Here is a 19,559-nt window from a genome sequence, read left to right on the forward strand (position 1 = left end):
AGGACTACATCCAGCATCTGTACGATCGTCTCCATGGGAGAATAGCAGCCTGCATTGCTGCGAAAGGTGGATATACACTGTACTAGTGCCGACATTGTGCATGCTCCGTTGCCTGTGTCTATGTGCCTGTGGTTCTGTCAGTGTGATCATGTGATGTATCTGACCCCAGGAATATGTCAATAAAGTTTCCCCTTCCTGGGACAATGAATGCACGGTGTTCTTATTTCAATTTCCAGGAGTGTAGTATATGTGATGCTGAATCAAGTCTGCTGAATGCCAGACACAGAATCAAAGTGAACTGACTAATTGTTGTGGCAGCTTGGCAATGGTGAATGGTTTGGAAGAGACACAGAGCTCTGATTGGAGGAAACCAGCTCCAGCACATGAAGACAATCAAGTGCTATCAAGACAGCATATGAGGACTATCAAGTAATTTTAATCAGACTATAGTTACGTTCTGCTTACAGTGGGTAATAAAGCCTTTGATCTTCTCACAAACTTAACCATGGAAGAAGGAATATTCCCAACAGGTTTAAAAAAAAGAGTAAAGTGATCCCTACTTTCAAAGTAGGCAGCAAATAAGAACCAGGAAATTACCAACCTATAACTATTACATCTGTCTTACCTAGAATAACAGAATGTGTAATTACAGACAGAATGGTAAATTTTATAGAAAAACGCAATACTTCAATTGATGCCCAGCATAGGTTTAGGAAGAGTACATCCCCAAAAAAGCAATAGCTGAATATATAACATGAGCCAATAAGGCACTAGATCAATAAAAAAAATTGTGGCCTATTTCTTGACCTTTCAAAAGCTTTTGATTGAGTATGCCATGACATATTATTAGAAAGGCTTCAATGTTACGTTATAAGGGGAAAGCAGCCGATATCATAAAATCATTTTGTGGAAAGCAGTGTAGAAATTAACATAATGTGAACAATACTACTATAAATGTCTACTCAAATTCTGAATTAGTTCAATATAGAGTGCCTAAAGGATCAGTACTTGGCCCACTACTTTTTATTTTATATGGGAATGATATGCCCAAAATAGTAGATGGAAATTCTGCCATGTATGCAGATGACACTTCATTTGTTACACATAGTGTTTCAAAAGATGACTTACAACAGCAATCTTCTCTAAATATGGAAAATGGGAACAATTGTTTCAGAGGAAATAATATTTTTATAAACATAAATAAAACCACATGTGTGCTAATAAATGTAAACAAATCACCTAACTTGAACAATATTACTCTCAAGTTTGGAGACTTGGTTCTAGAAGAGTCAAAAACTTATAAATTTTGGGGTGCAAGAGTGGTACTTGACATAGGAGAAGCATATAAATAATATTTATCATAAAGTGAGTTCAAATATATTTCTAATGAGAAAAATGTCAAGGACAATAAACACACAAACACTGCTGACAAAGTACTGCGGGGTAGTTCATTCACAAATTTCATATGGTATCCTGGTCTGGGGAAATTCTGCAAATTTGCACATTCAAAGGGTATTTAAGCTACAAAAGAAGGCTGTAAGATGCATATCAACATTATCTCTTAGGGAGTTCTGCAGAAATAAATTCAGGGAACAGTAGCATCACTATACATACATGAAAGAATTATTTATGTGAAAAGTAATCATTATGTATTGTTAACTATATCACAAGAAATAAAAATGATTATCTTGTTGAAGGAAATTGGTTCAAATTAACTGACAAAGAGCCTGAAAAAAAGCAGGATGCTTTCTATACAACAATTTGGCAAACTACGTAAGCATGATAGAAAACATGTCTGTCTTCAAAAATAAACTAAAATGTCACTTGATTAAAACTTGTCCATACAGTGTTGAAGAATACCTTGAGATAAAAAATTAATGTAATTTTTTTAATTTTACTTATTTATTTATTTATTTAGATTCTTATGTGTAAGAGGCTATTTTTGAAGAAACATTACTGATATAGGCATGTAGTTGTGTAATTTTTAAACTCTTAATTTTACAAACTTTATGTAAACATGACACATCCAATACCATTGTACAGAATGGTTCACAAACATAAATAAATAAATTAAATTGAGATGTTTGAAAGACTTCTTCATAACTCACTGCACAGGTAAGTGCAGTATTGTATCTAAATGAGAAAACATAATGAAACAGAATTTTATTTCTTTTTAAGGCAAACCTTGGATGACATTCGATCCCAGTTAGATAAAGACTTAATCAAAACGTTTATATTTGAAATACTTTTATGCTAACTAGCATAATACTAGTTACTGAGTTCAGTAGTGCCATGTAAACACACATTCACAATTATCTCACAAGTGTCTTGTTTGTGGACCCGTATTGACTGGAATCTTTTTGCTTCTATCATCATATATTTTAACCCATTTCAGTTTTCACTACTAATTATGATATCCCCTGAGTAAAATTTTCCACTTTGGCACTTCTGATGCACTGTCAGCTTGGACTGGGGAATGACATGTTAACAGTAACACCTGTACACTATGTTTTTCTATTTGGGGAGCAAAATAATTGGCAGTGGCAGAAGTGAAGATAATGTGAAATGTGGACTGGCAGTGACAAGAACACCTTTTCTGAGAAAGATCATTACATTAACATTTAATTTTCCTTTCCATTGCAGGAAGTCTTTTCAGAAATTATTTGTGTGAACTGTAAAATTATATGGAAATAGCATATGTATCATAAATAGCTCCTGAAACATGATGTTACACAAGAATGCTAAGGATTAGATGGGTACATTTGTTAACAAATGAAGAGGTACTGAATCAAATTGAGGAGAAAAATATTTTGAACAATTTGATTAAATTTAGGGATAGACTGGTAGAACACATCCTGAGGCATGAGGGAATAGTTAATTTGATAATGAAGGTACATGTGGGGAGTAAAAACTGCAGAGTGAGCCCAAGGCTTGAATCTAGTAAATAGATTGAAATGCATGTCAGTTACAGTAGCTATGTGGAGATGATTAGACTTTCACAGGATAGACTAGGATGGACAGCTGCATCAAAGCAGTCATCAAACTGAACACTACTATAACAAACATCTCTGTCTGTGATAACATGCCAAACTTTGCATTTCAATTATAACAATATTTAAAACAATACTATTAAATGTAAGTATCTAACAAAATTATTACCAGGTAATATTTGTTTATGAGGAGGTACAAAAGCAGTATCCCCCCTCCACCACCCACATGTGCCCTTATTACTAACTGATCCCATACTTGGCATCATATGTCTTATGAGCAGCAGTGAACTACTCTGTTCTCTACAATAAAAAGCATTCCAACACATGTTGGCAGGATTTGATATAAACAGGTAGCTGTTGAATTTTATTATTCACAAATTAAAATTTCCCTTGCAGGAGATCAAGCACAAAGAGCACGGGAGAGTCTGGTGGCCTGTATTCATTGATGACATGGCTCCATCGGGAATGGTGCTGCGGTGAAGAATGCTATTGATGATTATTATTATTATTATTATTATTATTATTATTATTATTATTATTATTATTATTATTATTATTATTATTATCATTACAAATTAAATTTATTATTGTTATTATTATAAATTTTGTTATTATTATTACAAATTAAATTTATTGACAACAAAAACAAAACAAATTCATTAACAAGTAGGCATTTTCATTGCATTTGGTTCTTTCTATAAAAGAAAGAATGATGCTTGTCATATTTCACATCTTACAGAAGGTACACTATAAATGCATGTTATAGTGGACAATTTTTTATTTATATAGTTTTCCATGTATTTAAATGCCCTTTCACTTATCTAAATATACTATAATTTCTAAACAAAATATACCCTCTGACATTTTGAATAATTTATATAACTACATTCTATGCAACATTCATCCTTTTTTGTTTAGGAATACTAATATCATACTAGGAATACTAATATCATCAATATTTTTTCTGGTTCATAGACCAAATGAATTTTCTCTCCTCTTACATACAAACTTGTGCAAAAATTTGAATATGAGCAATCTTCAAGGCAAGTATTTTATCCTATAGATACGAGCACAGAAATTAATATGTAAAGGTACACTTCGTACCAATTTAAACAATAACTTTTCGTGAATTGCTTCAGGATGTTTGATTATGTATAAAATCAAATGGTGTTCCATTTAGTTCTTACACAGTACATGCACAATACCAATAGATTACAATTTAGTTCTTAACAACCAAATATTCAGCTAAAATAATATCAATTTCCACATAGTTCTTAATACAATATCACTGCAGTTTATATGAAGGAACTTTTAATATTGTACTATTCTCAGCTAAGAAACACAACCATAAGAACAACAAATATACTTCTAAAACCTATTGTCTATCTCATATGATGACATAAAATGAACACATAAATACTTTAAATGTTTTACAAGAAATCACACTTAACAGTATAATCAGTTAACAAAAATTATCAAACAGGTTAAAGTCCACTTTTATTACAATATTATCACCTGAGTAAGCTGCATACATTTTGAAAAGCTTGTGCTTAGTTTTGAGCTTAGTTATGTCGATGTGTTTAGTCCCAAATACTCAGAAGGAACACAGCCTTCCAGTACCTATTTACATTTTAGGTTTTATAAAGTTTGACACATATGCAAAAACTTGAGTCCATATTTCATCAGAAGTTTTTCCCTGGAAGTTCTGAAGGAGACCAGTCTTCTGGTATAGCTCAAGCAGAGGCTCAATTGTTGATGCATATATTTGTAGACGTTTTTTCACCGTTTCTGGATTGTCATCAGCTCTCTGTACCAATGGTTCCCCTGTTACATCATCAATTCCCTTCAAAAGAGAACACAAAATTAGCAAATTACATGGATGAATTAAGACAAGGATTTGATTATTAATATTAATTAACATTTAGCTGCTGTTGCTCTCAGTGAAAGATTACGTCAAAACTGATGATATGATACAAAATCATATTAGTATTTTTTAATTGTTGCAATTTCTCACACTAAGTGGGGTTTTCAACATATTCACCAATGTATTACCAATGTTCCCAATAGTGAGCTTCATCAGGAGAGCCTGTGTTTTTCATTTGAAAGACATGCAATCAAGTTTTGTCCCCATGTTATGTCAACTAGTCATTTCCTAAAGCACTATGTGCATGCTGCAAGCCACTAACTTAGTGCTATACCAGGCATGGTCCGGTTGGAGATTATATGCTGTTGACTTACTCCAGTCTCTGAACTGACTTACCCAGTCAGTTATAAGGAACTTACAGTTTAACATGGATTCTGAACTATGGTGCAACTCAGCATTTTTCACATCATCAAACATTACCAGAGGTGAAATAAGTGATAAGTGACAGATAAAAATCCTAGGGTTGACTAAGGATCAAATCTGAGACCTTTGGATTGATAGTTTGGCACTTTACCACTGAGTCACTGCTATTGTCTAACAATACGTGTCGGAAAGTTATTTCCAGTTTCGAAGCCAGTATCATGAGTCACCATTATGAAGCATTCACAATATCAAATTAAAAAGTATTATTGCTTACATAGTTTTAATATGAGTGATGGGTCTAATGAATGGATCATAGACTTTTAGAATTACCAATAACTTTTTGGTTGCTGTTGCAAAGAAGAAAAACGAACAGCATTTTCATGTAAGTTGATATCTGGAGCCCATGTAATCTTACAGGTGGCACTTCTTCATTGAAGTTAGTCTTATCAGTCACAATACTGCAGTATGTAATGGGAGTACAATGCACAGGACATGTTTTGCAACAAAGGTTACAAAAGTATGTGGCACCAAAAATTGTTTTGGAATGGCAGAAGCATACTCTGATGCAAAGATTTGGAGGGAAGCAAATCTATTTATACTTTAAAACCACATTTTAGAAAACTATAGTGCAGACAAGGAAGCTCATTTATGCATACCATGCATACCAGATCATAATACTATTCTATCTCCTATTCTGCAATCAGTTCATAAAGAAGTCTGGACAGTGATAAAATGGCATAAGAAATATATCATTTCACCAGACCAGTAACCGAAAAAAGATAAGCCAGTGATGGAGTTAATGGCTGTTTCAAGGACACTTATGAGGATACAGCAGGTTGTGATGAGAAGGGCAAGGTTCAGTAGTTAGGTAGGCATTGGAACGCAATATGAACAGCAGTGAATATGAGATAGGCAAAGGGAATATGAGTAGAAAAGAAAATTAAGAATGACATGTAATGTATGATTGGCAGAGAATGCTTGAGTTTAGGGCACTCAATCTTGAGGGTACCAGTGCTAGTGTAAAACTATTTTTGATGAGCTAGTCTAGAACATGTAGAATTTTCGAGATAGTATGTCAACATGATAGCAATACACATGATATAAAATACTTTAACCTGATGAATCAATAAAATACAAACTATCTGCAGCTGCCTCTTAGATTGTGTGACTACGCTTATACAATCCTGAGACAAACATAAAATCTTAATTTAGCAACATTTGTAAAATATTACAAAATACAGAACATTCCCTATACAGATATAGAGTAAAATTAACTATGGAGATAAATGTAGCTGGTTCATCAAGCCACTCTGTGACACATTAAAATCTGTCAGCATATAAAAATGGTAGGATTAAATGCTATTCACTGAAAAAGAGTATATTACAAGTATACAGGTCCTCATATTATAGAGGAGGTGGTGGCGGTGGTTAGTGTTTAATGTCCCGTCAACAACGAGGTCATTAGAGACGAAGCACAAGCTCGGGTTAGGGAAGGATTGGGAAGGAAATCGGCCGTGCCCTTTCAAAGGAACCATCCTGGCATTTGCCTGAAACGATTTAGGGAAATCACGGAAAACCTAAATCAGGATGGCCGAAGACGGGATTGAACCATTGTCCTCCCGAATGTGAGTCCAGTGTGCTAACCACTGCGCCACCTCGCTCGGTATATTATAGAGGAGGCTCCACGTTAAAGGAGTGTGGGCAATATGCAAATGTATAAGAAGAGCTTGATATCTTCTTTGCAGTTGAATGGAGGTAGCCCATAACTTTTTTGTGAGTTGCCCATGTCACCATATATTGCCACACACACCCAGCCACATGTTTTCCCATTGGCACACCTCTTTACAGCTCAACAGCATGCAGGGAGATGTCACACTGCACTATTGTCAAGTATCCATAAGCCTCCTTCACTGCTTCAGCAGCAGTTAAATTTCTCTTGATTCTCACATACCCAAGTACCCAGCAGGGAGTGCCACTACCTTCCCTTGGTACTATACTGGCAAGTGGTGCCCTGGATTCTTTGGACAGTTTTGTGTGCTTAGTACAAGTGCTGGATGGAATGCACAGCATTTAGGAAAACAGAACAGATGAAGAATTTCATGCCTCGATCGTGTCCCAACTGCTTCAGTGTCTCCAGGATTCCATTACATACAATGTCAAAGGTAGAATACTCACCTGGGACCCAAATCTTGAAGAAGATCAGGGAAAACAATGACACAGTCCCCTGCTTAGATTTACCAGTGTATATATGAAGGGCTTATTTCAATAGTGGTACAAGTCCATTACCTCCAATTTTTTGCCTACAATGCTTCTGAAATTAACGATCCAAAAAAACAGAAAGAAAGGTTCAACTTTAGCAAGAAGCCATGTGCTTGAATATTTCTGGAATCTCAACTGCAGATTTTTCAGCGCTCATTTAACTTTAGGACTCTGTATCTCAAAATGAACAAAAATGGACTTGTACTGCTATTGAATGAAAAAAAAAACATAATTCTCTTTTAAAATCTCATAAAATGTTATTTTCAAAATATATTGGGAAGAAATTAAATTTAAAAGCTTCCCGAGTCTTGCCAATAACTGGGAAGGAGGCTTACTCCAATCCTGAGATATGATCATTATAATTGGTGCATCTTAGTCTATCACACGGTGCTTTGCTCAGATTCCAAATTGCCTCATGGGATTTTGGTGCTGTAAAATTACATGCACCATGTGGGAATGGGCAACACGGATGACTGCTTGTTGGTATTTACAGCCACATCACTGGTACTTACAGAACAATGTCCAATCCCAGCTTTTTCACGGACACTGGAGATCTGCCACTATTCTTCTAGCAGCATGGTGTGATAGTAGCTACAGAGAGAGAGAGCTACTGGTGAGGCCAGGTCCCAAGAAAAGGGTCATATAGGTGAGCATAGGTGAACCACATGACCTTCACTTAGCATATAAGGGATGAAATGATGAAGTGCTCCTCTCAGGCACTTTTGAGTTTACATCATCTACATCAGCTACTGGATGAAATTTGAGTACAGTGGACCTGGGACTGGTTTACATTACTGGACTATGATTTTTGTTGTTTTTCCCTTGACTTTGGATGCACAGGTTGCACTGATTATTCTTGGTTTTGTGTTATAGATTTGTATGGGCCTTCCTCACTGACCCATTTCAGCAAGAGTTCAGGAGACACTCACTTGTCATGGCGGTGGTTATAATTTTTAGTGTGTCAGTGTTTATGTGAGTATATTTTGTACACTGCAATAAAGTAGTTCAACACTAATAGAAGTTTAAAATCCAATCACAGTTCATCTACATTGGTGCTAAATTCCACCATTTTTAATGAAACAAATGCAGTGAGCTGCTTAACAGATTTTTGTACTAAGAGAAACTTTCTTAAGAATAAATGTCTTTTAACTGGTGTCATCTAAAGAACCATTTTAAAAATAAAATAAGAGTGTTGTGTTAGCTCTCCTATAAGTTGTCAAATGATTTTGGCCCTGAGTATGATTGAACACATTTAAGAGCTTAAGCAATGATCACTTAAATGATTCAAATGGCTCTGAGCACTATGGGACTTAACTTCTAAGGTCATCAGTCCCCTAGAACTTACAACTACTTAAACCTAACTAACCTAAGGACATCACACACATCCATGCCCGACGCAGGATTCAAACCTGCGACCGTAGTGGTCGCGCGATTCCAGACTGTAGCGCCTAGAACCGTTCGGCCATCCCGGCCGGCAATGATCACTTACCAACCTTATTTAGGTGTATGACAATTTCAGTACAGCATGATGCATGAGTGCTCCCATCTAACACCTTTTTAATGTATTCTACATCAGTATTCTGTCAAGAACTATATTAATTCACTTTACAGCACTATGAAGATGATATTAATCATGACACTGGGAGAACAGCTGTAAAAAGTGAACATTAGTCGTGCAAACATGAGTAGAAATTCCATTCAAGTCACCATAAACTCAATCAGGTTAGTGATTTTATTCTGTCAAAAATAGACCCCCCCCCCCCCCCCCTTTTTGCCTCAAGATTCATTGGTGGAAATTCCTAATGGTGCCACCAAAACTTTGTTATGTCACTTATTAGTGATTATTCCCTAGTTAGCTTGCAGTGAGAATAAGATATTTTATCCCAGAATGAATTTCCACTTTGCACTGGAGTGTGCAGTGATTTGAAGCTTCCTTGCACATTAAAACTTTAATTCTGGCCAGGATTCAAATCCTGGCGGTTCAAGCCATGTTCTGGCGCACAGTTATAATCAGTCAGGATGTTTCAAATCAGTGAATGTTCCCAGAGACAAAATTCTTTCTGGAAAAAAGCCCCTAGGCTATGGTTAAGACTTTTCTCTACTATTCTCCCCCCCCCCCCTCCCCCTGCCTCCTCACCCCCTGCCTCCTCTCCCCCCTCCTCTCTCTCTCTCTCTCTCTCTCTCTCTCTCTCTCTCTCTCTCTCTCTCTCTCTCTCTGAGGAATTGTGCTAAATCTACTGTCATTGAAATAAAAAAATTTCACAGCACTTTAGAAAAGTGATACAGTGATCCACTAGATTCTATGGATCAACTGGAATACTGCAATGCAGAGAGAGGAGAAAAAAACTGGTCAGCCTGTTTTGATATGTACTATTTCATAGATTTTCACATGTTTTAAAGTAGAAAATGTCCCTTCTTGTGGCTTGGGAGAATGATGTAATTTGGCACAGAGTTCTAGTACTGGGAATAAGTATGAAATTATGATGTCGCCCAAGCATTCTATGACCTCATACTTGACATTTTATCTTCTAAATAGAAGATTCTTCAGCTACTGATGAAGACTGTGGCAACAGAAAAAGACTGATAAAATGTAATGCAACTGAGAATATCTTTGGTATTGTGAATAGTGGTATTGTGATAGTGGTATTAACAACCAATGCGTGAGGTAGAAAAAACTTTGACCATCCATTTTCTAACAAGTGCAAGAGTGGTATTCCATACCGAATTTCAACGAAAACTGTGGTGTCACCGCCAGACACCACACTTGCTAGGTGGTAGCCTTTAAATCGGCCGTGGTCTGGTAGTATACGTCGGACCCGCATGTTACCACTATCAGTGATTGCACACCGAGCGCCGCCACACGGCAGATCTAGAGAGACTTCCTAGCACTCGCCCCAGTTGTACAGCCGACTTTGCTAGCGATGGTTCACTGACAAATTACGCTCTCATTTGCCGAGAGGATAGTTAGCATAGCCTTCAGCTACGTTATTTGCTACAACCTAGCAAGGCGCCAGTATTCGTACTATTGATATTGTGAGTCATGTGCCATAAAGAGTGACGTTCTCCATGAATGGATTAAAATTAAGTATTCCACCAGCTACGTCCGTTTTTCTCAATTCTAATTCCCTTGTCATGTTCCAGACCTCACGCCACCCTGCGCGAGCTGAGACGCGTGCATTTCGGCCTCCTTTAGAAAAATACGGTTGGCTCTCCTGCCAACCACAACAAAAACCAGCATATCTATTCATAAGGTTACTTGCTAATTGAATTTCAACAGCTTCCTTAATGGCAGTATCACAACAGGTGCCAGTACATGCTAGAATCTCCATGTTGCTATATTCCAGACGATGACTGGTGCAAAGACAGCATGCTGCAATGGCAGATTTACTCAGCTGTTGTAAGCGTGTGTGCCGCTTATGCTCAGTACACTGGTCCTCCACAGTCCTGATAGTTTGGCCACAGTATGACATGCCACAGATGCAAAGAATATGTTAGACACCTGCCTTACACAAACCAAGATCATACTTCATAGAATCTAAAAGGACCTTGATCATAGATAGTGGTCTAAAAAGTCACTTCACATCATACTTCCACAAAATACAACCAGTCCTGTTCGAAATGCTCCCTGTGTAAGGCAAAAAGGCTGTAGACTTTGGTGTCACCCTGGTATTGTTATCACTCAACTGGTGCACACACACACATATAATCTGTCTTTCACTGTAACCATTCTAAAGAAAGGTTACTTTGAGATGGGCTAACTCAGCTGACGAACTCCCAGGGTTTGAGATGACATGGACCTATGACATCCAAGGTACTAAATAGCCCCTTCACATTGAGCTGAATGGTCGCATCTACCAGGCTGCAGATACAAGTCAGTGTGAGTAGGGGTCCTGTAAACGGCATGTCCCAATGTACCATCCACCTTCCTCCTGACCAGAAATCAAGGAAGGGAAGACAGCCATTCTTTTCCACCTCCATTATGAAATAAATCTTTGAGTGGACTAAATTCAGGTGTTACAAAAAATCATTCAAATTCTCACTGCTATGAGACCAAACAAAAGTATTGTCTACATATCTGAAAAAAAAATACAGGTTTCAAAGCCGCTGACTCCCATGCATGTTGCTCAAAATCTTCCATAAACAAACTGGCTATAATAGGTGAAATGGGCGTTCCATCACAATTCCACATGTCTGCTCATAGCACTGGTCATTGAATAACACACAAGTGGAAGTCAACACACGTCAAAATAGGTTTGTTAATTCAGCTCAAAACCAAACCTCAGTCAACCTAATGAATCAGACAGAGAAACATGAGTGAAGAGAGGGACTACATCAAAATGTACTACAATATTAGATTAATTCAAACACGTGTCTTCTAATTAACATAAGAAATTGACTGAATTCTTAATATGGTGTTCAACTGACCTACTACAGGGCTCAACATAGTAGCAAGGTGTTTTGCTACATGATAGAGCACAAATGTTTCTCACAATTTGACAAAGAGGAATGCCCTCCTTGTGGACCTTAGGAAGGCCATACAACCTAGGCAGGATAGCACAATAAGATCTGAACTCTTGATAGTCCCCTGAGATAAGTAACTTTTCTTCAGGAGGCTGTTGGTCTTTCTCTTAGCACTTTTTGTGGAGTCAACACTAATCCTGTGATATGCTGAATCAGACAGTGAACATTCCAGCTTTTCAATGTAATTCTGCTTGTCCAAAACAAAGGTAACATTGCCCTTGTCTGCTGGTAAAATATTTGGATCAACTCTAAGTGAACATACAGCAACCCTCTCAACAACTGTGATTTTACTCTTTTGGGGTGGACATGCCCCTGTCAACACAACATACCTCCCTCCTAGCCTCCTCTGTAAGTAGTTTAAAAGCATCCTATTCAACAGAACTAATAAAATCAACCACTGGTAAACATTTGGGAGTTGGTTCAAAATTTAAACCCTTCCCTAGCATGGATAAAGCTGTATCATCAAGAACTTTCTCCGTGAGATTATCATAATACATCAAGTTATAGTATCAGACTCTGAGCCACAAAAACTTTCAAACTTCACCACATGCCAGGCAGTTACAGAATGAAATTTCCAGTCAGATTGTAACTATGAAGCACTGTGCAGCCAAGCCCAGGAAAAAGCCAAAATTATTGAAGCCAACATTAAATGAATCCAAAAAAATTCCTTGGAAACAAAGCTCAACTGTACACGAGTGTAATAGATCCTTACTAGGGCAAGTCCACCCAAGAATAGCATCACAGTGGCTGAGGGGGCTTCTTTACATTCCCATAAAGTTGACCTGGATATTGTTATTTTACCTGTCGACAAGGGCAACACTACTGTTGTTTTGGACAAGCAGAATTATGTTCAAAAGATGCAGTGTTCAGTCTGATTCAGAGTATCACAGGATTGATGCTGACCCCACAAAACATGTTGAAAGAAATATCAACAGCCTCCTGTTTTATTCAATGACCAGCACTATGGGCAGATACATGGGGTTGCGTTGGGAAACCCATTGTCAACTGTTATTGCCACTTTAAGGAAGATTTTGATGAATATCCCTGGGAGTCTCTGACACCTGCATGCTTTTTTTCACATATGTAGATGATACTTTTGTTGTTTGGCCTCATGGCAGTGAGAATTTGAATGACTTTTTAGAATACCTGAATTCAATCTGACCGAAAATTCGTTTCACAATGGAAGTGGAAAAGGGTGGCAGTCTTCCCTTCCTTGATGTGTTGGTCAGGAGGAACATCGATGGTATGTTGGGACATGCTGTTTACAGGAAGCCTACTCACATTAACTTTTATCTGCACACTGATAGTTGTCACCATCCGACTCAACACGAACGGTACTTTGTATCTTGGTTGTCACAGGGCCAATGTCATCTCGGCTCCTGAGAGTTTGTCAGTTGAGTTACTCAAAGTCACCTTTCATTAGAATGGTTATAGTGAAAGACAGATTAGACATGCATTGTGTTTTCAACCAACTGTGCACCAGGTGAGTGATGATAACACCAAGGAGGCATCCGAGTCTATGGCCTTCTTGTCTTATGCAAGAAGCATTTTGAACAGAATTGGTTAAATTTTGTGGAAATATGATGTGAAGTCCGTTTTTTGACCACTATCTAAGCTCAAGTTCCTTTGATTTGTGTCATGCGGCTGTCTACTGTATTGCTTGCAGTTGTGACATGTCGTATATTGGTCAAACTATCAGAACTGTGGAGGGCCAGTGTACTGAGCATAAGTAGCACACACGCTTACAACAACCAAGTAAATCTGTCATTGCAAAACATTGTCTTGCCACTGGTCATCCTATGGAATATAACAACACTGAGATTCTGGCATGCATATTCAGCTATTTGGATACTGGTATTAAGGAAGCTGTTCAAATTCATTTAGAAAGTAACCTTATGCATAGATATGGTGGTTTTTGTTGAAATTCTGCATGGAATCCCAGTCTCTCACTTGTTAGAAAATGGAGGGAAAGCGTTTTGGGTACCTCACCCACTGATTATTGATTTCACTACTGATAACTTCTGACATTGGTTGCCTTTGGTTTGTGATGGTGCTAGTGTTTACAGAATGTGTGTGTGTGTGTGTGTGTGTGTGTGTGTGTGTGTGTGAGAGAGAGAGAGAGAGAGAGAGAGAGAGAGAGAGAGAGAGAGAGAGAGAGAGAGAGAGAGAGGTGAGTTAAACATATATGTCAAATGCACATGCAGGCAGAGTCACAGGGAAATGGCTCATGTAAATATAATAACAAATTTTAAGTGATATTGCTCTGAGTATACAAAATAAGGAAAATTAGTATTTACCGCAATTTTTGGAGGTGAGTATTCTGTGTTGTAAACTCGCCCACTTGCTGGGTGAATCCATCGTCCTTTCACCCTATTAACTATCACTTCAAATGGTACAATAAGATTCAGCACGCATGTGATAGGGTGGTTTTTCAGTAACAGCTCTGCTTGGTTTCTCGTTCTCGGGAAACCTGCAACAGCATTAAAATATCACTGAAGTAAATGTCAAAACAGAAAATTTCACAGATGTTCAGTTTATAAATTTACATGTTCCATAGTTCATTTGGTATCCCCACAAGTCTCATGCATGTCAGATGAGGCATTGTTCATGGTTGAGAGTCAGAGTGACCATTGACACCACCACAACCAGTGTGATTGTTGCATACAGCAGGCAGTGCCCCTGAGGTCACAACTTTCCTGGTTCGGCCATGTGGACTTAGGAGTCAGTTCCGTGCTAGTCTAGCTCAAATTCTTGTTTATTTGGCCTACACTCATTTTAATTCATGTCATGAATTCTTTTGTGCTATCATGCTTTCTTAGTTCCCTGTTTGACCCTGATCATACTTTCAGACTCTCTGCTCACCAGCTGGATCTACACTCAATGCTTTTCACAGGGTGTCATGTGTCATAGTACTCGACATTCATTCCTGAGTGTTTTGAGGATTCTGTCACCTCACTATGCAAGATGTAACAGTTGCCACAATGGACTGGTCTCCATCAGTGCCACTTGAACCTGCCTCCGAGTTTGCAGCAGGAGCAGAGAACCACCATTCTAAAGTGCCAGACTCGCTCTGTAGACACAGCAGATTTGGGCCCAGATTAATGGTCATTACATGAGAGGAAACAATGTTCCTATTTCTCTGCAACTTGTTGAGGCTGCCATACACGAGGGCATTTAGCACTTGTGTGTGGAAAATGTTGGCAAGTTCCACCATGGGACAATGTCCCTATGTTCACAGTGAAGTCCACATGCACATTAGTAGGCCTATAGCCAAACCATATTATGTCAGACTTGGAGATAGCTGGGTGTTACATGAAGTTTCAGTTAGGCTTAGGTTCACAGTTTTCAGCTTTGCGTGTTCTGTGTATTGTCTTCATTTTTAGTTTATTTTCCACTCCATACATAATTAAATGCAGCACTCTGACATGTTCTACGTTAGGTAAACAGTTTAAAAATTTATGACAAAATACAAAGAACATATAAACACAAGTGAAAACAATCTCTCTGCATTCAGTGTCTACCTTTGGGAAAATTGACACTCTGCCGTAGGCGTAACCACTAATTATTCCATTCTTTGTAGAGCTGAAAATGGAAACTACATGAACAGCACAGAGGAAATAGATACCTATACACATATGTTAAAAAATGTGAACAACATTTTAAGTGAACAAACAGAACATAGAAATAATAAATACATTGAGAATTTTGACAAAATTCTTACTGGTCATAGATAATTCATAACAAGTGACAACACCAAATTTTACATAAAATATAAGTACATTTTTGGCCAAAGGTAAAAATTTAACAACAAATGTTATATCTGACACATAAATCAATATTGTAAGAACTGCACACAAATATTACCACACACAAGTAGACACTATCTGGAAAATTACATTTAAGGTCCTATATCACAGTTAAACATTATAATAAAACAAAAAATGGTTCAAATGGCTCTAAGCACTATGGGACTTAACATCTGAGGTCATCAGTTCCCTAGACTTAGAACTACTTAAACCTAACCAACCTAAGGATATTACACACATCCATGCCTGAGGTAGCATTCAAACCTGCGACCATAGCAACAGTGCGGTTCTGGACTGATGCACCTAGAACCTCTTGGCCACAGTGGCCAGCTATAATACAACAAAAAATTTTACTATTTTATCTAGGTACCACTAAGAATGAACCACCATTCAAAACTGGTAGCAGCAAATTAAATATAAAAAAGCAACACTGGTGGATATTGCAACAGCATTTCATACAATTTGTTGATGCTGCAGAACAGCATACACAAGAAATATTTTCAGACTTGATGCTTTCACTATTTTTAAATTTTAAGTAGTTGATAAAGTTAACATTGTCTCTCAGAATTTGGACACAATGCTGTAGTTGTTTGATCAACTTTTTGTGAGTATCTGAGTAAAGCCACCAAGTTTGAGATCCCCATTACATTGAAATTGTCAGCAGCTCCTAACTTCTGTCAAGCCTGCCCCATGGCATTTACTGTGCAAGATAAAGTGAAGGCAAAACTTGACAGATGGCAGAATCTCAGGGTTGATGTCACTGGTTTTATCAAGCCATTGGGCCGCCCCCAGGGCTGTAGTTGAGAAACCCAGTGGCAATGTTAGACTTCATGGCAATTTCAAGTACACAATCAACACACAATCTAAAATAGATGTTTATCTCATACGACATCCTGAGGACTTGTTGGTCAGGTTGTCTGAGAGTCAGTTTTTTTCCAAAAATTGACCTCAGAGATGCATACTTGTAGTTGCCATTAGACATCAAGTCTTGATGGATTTTAATATTACATATTCCTTGTGGGATGTACCAGTTTAATTGTTTGTCATTTGGGGTAGCTTCAGTTCCAGGAATAGTTCAGCACTTCCTTGCACAACTTATCAAAGACATTCCAAGCTGCATCAACTATATGGATGACATTTGGGTTACTGGCTCCCCGAGACAACAGCATCTGCAACATTTGCAGACAGTTTTTCAGCAACCATTACACAGTGGGCTGCACTGCAAGTTTGAGACATAGTTTTCTTGCTCCTGGAATGTGGTACTTAAGGCCTGTGTTAAGTAAGGACAGTATAGTACCAATGCCACAGCATGATCCAGCATCAACATGTTACCCATTTCTTAAAATATTAGGGAGTTACAGTCATTTTAGTGAAGGTAAATTACTATGCAAAATTCATTCCTTGGGGTGTTTACCTTTGACACCCACTGAATCGGATTCGTAAGAAAGGAGTGAAGTCTGACTGATCAGAGGCATGTCAGTCAGCATTCCAGAAATTGAACCAACACTTCTATTCCCCTCTGTGTTTAGCCATGTTCATCCCTGACAAGCCTTTGACTCTGAACACAGATACATCCAAACACAGCAATAGCATCATTCTCACTCACAGAAATACTGCTGACTCAGAGCAGCTTATTACAGTCACCTCAAAGACTTTGTCAGCAGCACAGAAAATTTACTCCCAGAGTGAGAAGGATGCACTCGCGATCATACATGGTGTAAAAAGGTTCCCTGTGTGCTTGTATGGCACTAAGTTCAACCTCCTTGGAGATCATAACCTACTCATCTCCCTCTCTGGTCCCTGACCCAAGCTTGTGGACAGAACGGCAGAGTATTTGACCTTGTTTCTGAGTAACTATTCTTGTGATATTCACTAATGGCCCACCTCACAGTGCTTGAAAGTGGATGCTTTGTCATGGTAATCAGTGGGTTCCAATGTTGAATTTGATAAGCTGTGTTGCACTGGGCCAGAACCTTCAGGAATCCTAAACAAATTTCTGTGGACAGTGCAGGTAGTTGCAACAGCTATGAGGAAGGATCTGGTCCTGCCCAGAGTAATTACAACAATCCTTCAGGTATGGCAAAACAGTTTTCTCATGTGGTCAGACCCACCACTCTAGGCATAGTTCAAATTTCATGTTAGGCTTAACATTGTTGAAAGTGTCCTACTGCTGGCTATGAAAGATCAGAATTACCACACTGGTATTCCATCATTGTCATGACAACATATTCTGCATATGTTGCATGCATCCCATTGGGAGATGTCCTGAATGAAAGTAGTGGCCCAATGATACATCCATTGGCCAGAAATTGATTCTACCATTGAGCATATGGTGCTCTTCTTTATGTATATGAATGACCTTTTTGATAGTGTCAGAGGCTCTGTGAGATACTGTGGATGATGCTGCTCACTATACGAACTTTGCAGTGCCAACAACTAGGCAGCGCTGCCACAAAAATTTTGTCCATGGCCCTTGCCAGAGCTCACATGGGGCTGAATACTTGTGGATTTCACCAGCCCCTTCTCATAGGCTGTGTGTGGTTCCCAGGTTGTCTTCTATGATACTGCATGCTACAATTCGAGCCTTAGCTGCCATTTTTGATATCAAGGATTTGCTGCACATCCTTATCTCAGACAATGATCACCAATTTATGTCGGAGGAATCTGAAGTGCCAGGAGCTTTGCACCCCCCACAGTATGTGGCATGATATCAGCAAGGTTCTGCTGTCTGGGTATGCATGTTCAGGCATTGTGGTGGGACATAAAGGGTAACAACTTTACATTGTCGCAGTGAGTCAGCAGTGCCTGACACAACACACAAATCACATACGCCAATGTCAAACCGAATGACAGGCACCACATCTCCAGCATACAGGAGACATTCATGTAGGTGGGAAGGACCAATCAACCCTTGCTCCAAGCACCAAGTGACAATCACAGACATTTCCATTGCCTGTGTACTGCTTGTTATATAATTTGAACCCTCACCCAAGGCATACAGGAACACTGTTTCCTATGGGTGATCTGTTGGAGGTGGAGTATGTCCCTGCATAATTGCAATAGCCAGTAGAGGTTGCCCTCAGTCCTCATTGGTTCTAAACCACCTGCTTCTGATGGCATCATCCATCACCATCCTCAGAATCACCCTTGATTTTACAGCGGACAGCATCCAGGCAGAACCCATGGTCGAGATACTGTCACTGCTCATCTCTTGACTTGGTGACTCTGGCACAGCCCAAGCATTTTTGTGTCTATGTGCCTCTTTAAGGGAGGAAAGATTTGGTATGTTGTTGTTGGGATGTTTAAGGGGGGACTAAACAGCTAAGGTCATCAGTCCCCCATTCCAAAAAAACCGGCGAAACAAAATTTACGGAACAGGTAAAACCCCAAGGGGGGAGGAGACGCCCCTCCCCCCAGTCACTGAAAGAACACCAATGTGTCAGCGAACACTAGAGACAAGAAGAGTACAGACGAACACTGGACAGAAAGAAACGGAAGAAAATAAGAGGGTCGGAGACTGGTTGACTGACCATGGGTACAAAAATTGGGAAAGAGTCAACCATCCGAATACACACATTAAAATCTGCAACCAATGAGACACTCGAGGACAAGATACACAGAAAGGGAAAGGGACAGGTCCCCCCTAAATGGAACCATAAAAAGGACTACCACGGATAAAATTTAAAACGTCGTCAG

General features: G+C 38.6%; 1 protein-coding gene across 1 annotated transcript in view; it reads right to left on the minus strand.

Moving 5' to 3' along the window:
- Positions 1-3,744: 3,744 nt before the first annotated feature.
- LOC126298865 (GTP:AMP phosphotransferase AK3, mitochondrial) overlaps positions 3,745-19,559 on the minus strand; it is an 80,258-nt gene continuing 64,443 nt past the window's right edge. Inside the window, exons 3-4 of the mRNA XM_049990376.1 lie at positions 14,355-14,527; positions 3,745-4,833 (exon numbers count right to left, since the gene is read on the minus strand). Coding sequence (XP_049846333.1) covers positions 4,615-4,833; positions 14,355-14,527 — 392 coding nt within the window. The 3' untranslated portion in view covers positions 3,745-4,614. The remainder of the gene's footprint in view (positions 4,834-14,354; positions 14,528-19,559) is intronic.

The sequence above is a fragment of the Schistocerca gregaria genome, chromosome X, assembly GCF_023897955.1.
Source record: "Schistocerca gregaria isolate iqSchGreg1 chromosome X, iqSchGreg1.2, whole genome shotgun sequence".
NCBI classification, from domain to species: Eukaryota; Metazoa; Arthropoda; class Insecta; order Orthoptera; family Acrididae; genus Schistocerca; species Schistocerca gregaria.